The 5,179-nt window shown below is 34.9% G+C and overlaps 1 protein-coding gene across 2 annotated transcripts; it reads left to right on the forward strand.

The window, feature by feature from the left end:
• The first annotated feature begins 1,051 nt into the window (after positions 1-1,051).
• Positions 1,052-4,876, forward strand: LOC105129169 (probable disease resistance protein At4g27220). Of its 2 annotated transcripts, XM_011031122.1 has the most exons (3): positions 1,052-1,223; positions 1,635-1,795; positions 1,969-4,876. In XM_011031122.1, the coding sequence occupies exons 2-3, from the start codon at positions 1,659-1,661 to the stop codon at positions 4,586-4,588; spliced, it is 2,757 nt and encodes a 918-aa protein (XP_011029424.1). In that variant the 5' UTR covers positions 1,052-1,223; positions 1,635-1,658; the 3' UTR covers positions 4,589-4,876. The 2 variants fall into 2 exon arrangements, with proteins under 2 accessions (XP_011029424.1, XP_011029423.1); XM_011031121.1 differs by having other exon boundaries at positions 1,635-4,876.
• Positions 4,877-5,179: the final 303 nt, after the last annotated feature.

Genomic DNA, 5,179 nt, shown 5'->3' on the forward strand with positions numbered 1-5,179 from the left:
TTTTGTCATCCCCATCTCTCTTCACTTGAATCTGAACTTTTTTGCTCTAGGATCCAAAATAGCCAGTTACTATATAGTTGTTCTCCTATACGTAGTAGGCGGATCAAACTTTTTTCAACATTAAAAAAAATATTCAAAGGAAAATAAAATATGTTAATTGAGTTAAATTAACTAAAATACGGTTTGGGATATAAAACCAAAAGAATTCACACAAAAAATTGAAAGAAAGTTACAAAAATTAAAGTTTAATAACCTAATATAAAAAATAAAAACAAAAAATAACCTTAAAAAATATAATATCAAGAAAGAATAAAACTCAAGTTAACTCGAGATAACATAACAAATCAACAACCCATGATATGAGATCTGAATAAAAAAAATAAATTAAAAGGATAGTTTGGTAAATAAACCAAGATCAATAAAAAAATATAAAAAAAACCTCGAGTTAATTCAGATTAACTTTACCAAATAACTTAATGTAAAATATTAAAATTAAAAAAAATATATCTCATAAAAAACCAAGAAAAAAAAGTTTCAAATCAATTTAGATTAATTCATCTAGCTAGCAACACGTGATATAAAATTAAAATAAAAAAATAAATTAGATCTTTATAAGTCCGGCATGACAAAAAATATCCAAGTTAAAATCTTAATATTTTTTTATTTGTGATAATCTAATTATAGAATATTATTTTTATTTTTTAAAATTGAAAATTATCATAAAATATTATATTATTAACTCAAAAAAATATTTATATTATATTTGCAATAAAACTCAAATTTATGACACTAACTAAATATAAAAATATTAAAAAAATAATTTTAATTTTTTATATGGCTAAAACATGCTTGCATGTAAAGGACCACCTCTAAGGTTTTTTTCTCTTCAAAACTCATTATAAATTTGAAAAATTAGTCTTTCATTTTTTTTTTTGTATAAAATCATTTGAACAATAAAATTTTGTTTTCATTTTTCTGACTCTAGTTTTTTTTTTTTTTAAGACTAAAGTATTATTCTTTAATTTTTTTTTGTACAATTTTTTTTTTAACCGTTGACATTTTATGATTCACAAGTGGCTGCCTAACAAGGCCTTCCATCGCCTTTCTCCTACGCTACCCTGAATGGCTCTGCTAAACCATTGATTCTCGTCTGTGCTTCGTTTTCTCCCAGGATTTCTTTTTGTGATTCTTTAACTCTTCCGCAGAAAGTCTTTTCTGGTCAGGTTAGCTACCTATTCTGTTCCTTCATTATAATGGTTTGTCATTCAATTCATACAGTTTCATTTTACTTGTCGTTGTACGTAGTGGTAAAAGATTTTTGTTCTTGATTTGATTAGTTGATGATTTAAAACACATTATCCCCATGTATTTATTTACGACAAGTCTACTATCCCAGTTTTTTTTTTTTTCTTGTACTTTCATTTGCCAGTTAAAGAATATCATTGAGCCAAAATCGTGCAATTCATATATGTATCTCAAACTATAAAAATTGACAAACAAAATTCCAAAATTAATTAATTTGGAGAAGATTTAAGTTAAGAATTTTCCAAATTATGTGGTCGTAGCTAGATTGCTGGTTTTTTAATAGTATTTCTTTCTGTTATCAATTACTGTAATCATTTTTGTGGATGCAGGGCCTAAGAAAAAGAAAATGGTTGATGGATTTTGGAATTATGTTGAGAAGAAAAATAATGGTTTCGCCTGTAAGTTTTGTGAGTTTGAATTTGCAGCGCGCACTTCAGTTACTAGGATTAAATCACATTTATCAGGAATTAAAGGGCTTGGCATTAGCATATGTAATCGAGTGCCTGATGATGTTAAAGAGGCAGCCTGTCTAGCAATTCAAGGTGGCAAGAAAAGACGTAAACCCATGTCAAGTTCAAGTAATGATGTGCTAGTTCCAAATCCAGTGAGAGATGTAGAAATGACACCAATGGCAGCTCAGAGATTACATCAACTGGTAGAAGGTGGAAATCTTTCAGGTATAGAATTAGTAAATTGGGTAGACAGTATGACTGGAGGAGAGATTGTGATTATCGATCAAGGGAGAGCTCCTGAAGTGAGTGAAGCGCATCCAGCTAAAGGAAAAGCATTTCAGACAACAGAGCTAGTGGGTCGTGCTTTTGAAAGAAATGTAAGTGAGATCTGGTCGTGGTTAATGAAGGATGATGTCTTAAGTATTGGTATTTACGGGATAGGCGGTGTTGGCAAAACGTCATTGTTGAGATATATCAATGATCAGCTTCTACAAAGACCAAGCTCTTTCCAGAATGTTTTTTGGATTACTGTAACGCACGATTTCAGCATTTATAAATTGCAGAATCTCATCGCCAAAGCTGTTGATTTAGATCTTTCAAATGAAGAGGATGAGAAGAAAAGAGCTGTGAAATTGTCAAATGGATTGATTGCGAAAAAGAAATTTGTTCTCATTCTAGATGATTTGTGGAATCATTTTTCTCCAGAGAAGGTGGGCGTACCTGTTGGAGTCGATGGATGCAAGTTGATTCTGACTAGTAGATCATTAAGAGTTTGTAGACAGATGTGCTGCGAGGTGAAAATAAAAGTGGAGCCACTTAGCGAGGATGAAGCTTGGACTTTGTTTATTGAGAAACTTGGTCTTAATGTTGAACTTCCTTCAGAAGTTACAGAGATTGCAAAATCTGTTGCAAAGGAATGTACTGGTTTGCCACTTTGGATAATAACAATGGCAGGAAGCATGAGGCAAGTGGATGATATAGGTCAGTGGAGGAATGCATTGGAGAAATTAAGAGAGTCAAAAACTGGGAAGGGTGACATGGAGGCTGATATATTCAAGATAATAGAGTTCAGTTATATGAACTTGAACGATTCAGCATTGCAACAAGCTTTCTTATACTGTGCATTGTTTCCTGTAGATTCCGGAATCAGTAGAGAGGACTTAGTAGAGTATATGATCGTCGAGGGAATCGTTGCAAAAAGGAAGAGCAGACAAGCAGAATCTGATAAGGGCCATGCCATGCTTAATAAACTTGAAAATGCCTGCTTAATAGAAAGTTTTACACGGGAAGGTTATAGATGCGTCCGAATGAATACCCTGGTTAGGGATATGGCCATCAAAATACAGAAAGTGAACTCTCAAGCCATGGTTGAATCTGGTGCACAGTTAGAGAAATTACCGGACATAGAGAAATGGACAGAGGATCTAGTGCGAGTTTCCTTAATGAAAAATTACATTACTGAAATTCCTGCTAGCTATTCACCAAGATGTCCCAATCTTTCTACTTTATTGTTATCTCAAAATTACATGCTGCGGTCGATTGAAGGTTCTTTTTTCACACAATTGAATGGACTTGCAGTTCTTGATCTTTCTAATACAGGTATTAGAAGTTTGCCAGGCTCCATATCTAATCTGGTGTGCCTCACTTCATTATTACTCAGGAGGTGTCAACAGCTGAGGCAAGTACCAACATTAGCAAAGCTTACAGCATTGAAGAAGTTGGACCTGGTTTACACACAACTTGAAGAATTGCCTGAAGGCATGAAATTGTTGTCCAATCTTAGGTATCTTGACCTCAGTCATACTAGACTAAAACAGTTGTCTGCTGGGATATTACCTAAACTCTGCCGTCTGCAAGTTCTCAGAGTTCTCTTGTCATCGGAAACTCAGGTGACCCTTAAAGGAGAGGAAGTAGCATGCTTGAAGAGGTTGGAAGCTTTGGAATGCAATTTTTGTGATCTGATTGACTTTAGCAAGTATGTCAAGTCTTGGGAAGATACACAGCCACCGAGAGCTTACTATTTTATAGTAGGACCTGCGGTTCCTTCTCTTTCTGGAATACACAAGACGAAGTTAAATAATACAGTTCGGTTGTGTAACTGCAGTATCAACCAAGAAGCAGATTTTGTGACACTTCCAGAAACCATTCAAGCCCTGGAAATTGTGCAATGTCACGACATGACGAGCTTATGTGCTGTTTCTTCAATGAAACATGCAATAAAACTAAAATCCTTGGTAATTTGGGATTGTAATGGAATAGAGTGCTTGCTTTTGTTGTCCAGGATCTCCGCCGATACACTCCAAAGCCTTGAGACTTTGTGTCTTAGCACTTTGAAAAACTTGTGTGGCCTCTTTAGCAGACAAAGAGCTCCTCCACCACCATTTCCATCCAACGGTACCTTTTCCAGTCTCAAAACATGTAAGATATTCGGGTGTCCAAGTATGAAGGAGCTGTTCCCTGCTGGCGTGCTGCCAAACCTACAAAACCTAGAAGTGATTGAAGTCGTCAATTGCAACAAAATGGAGACGATAATAGTAGGAGGAGGAGGAATCATGAGTGAAGAAAGCAGTTTTAGTTTAAGCAACACTTCTGCTGATAGCGGCACTGGCATCAGTCTCCCAAAGTTGAAGCTTTTGACATTGATATGCTTACCAGAACTGCAAATCATTTGTAATGATGTAATGATCTGTAGTTCCCTTGAAGAAATCAATGCAGTTGACTGTCTGAAGCTAAAGAGTATACCGATCTCGCTTCCCCTTCCTTGTCTTCAAAAAATAAAAGTCAAGGCATATCCAAAAAAATGGTGGGACTCAGTGGAATGGCGTTATTGAATACTAGTGAAGGAACAAAGGTGTCCAAACTGGCACAATTCACTCTGTTTTTCACTCTGCCTCTCACTCTTTAAGTCTAAATTGTTCAAGATCTTATTGTCATGTAAACAGTTATATAATGGCATTCTAGGTTGCTGCCTGCCACCAACTTTCTATTTTGATCTTCCATGGTCTTTCTTTCAGTCAAATATTCGAATACAGACTTGCAATTATCTGTAAACTTGTAGTAGCTCCCTGTTACAGCCTGTTGGAAACCAATTTATCAGAGTTTAATTGAGTTTCTTTTTTCGAAAGCACTCTATCAACTTTAATGCCAAGTCAAGAAGTCTGTTTGAAGAACACTATGGAGCATGGTTATCAAATTTGGCTCAGCCTCGCGAATCAATTCACTAACCTGCTGACTGTAACCTAAGTATAGTCAGGGTTTTATTTCGAGCCAATTTGAAGGTTAACCCTATTAAATCTAGGGTTGATCCGGCTAAACCTGGATAAAATCTGATCAAATAGCATTCTCTGCTTTCTCTCTCCTTCAAATTTACATGTCATCTAGCTCTTGAGAGTTATTTTTTTTCTCTTATATTGTCCAGCACT

Source organism: Populus euphratica, unplaced genomic scaffold (genome assembly GCF_000495115.2).
Source record: "Populus euphratica unplaced genomic scaffold, PopEup_1.0 scaffold86.1, whole genome shotgun sequence".
Taxonomy (NCBI): domain Eukaryota; kingdom Viridiplantae; phylum Streptophyta; class Magnoliopsida; order Malpighiales; family Salicaceae; genus Populus; species Populus euphratica.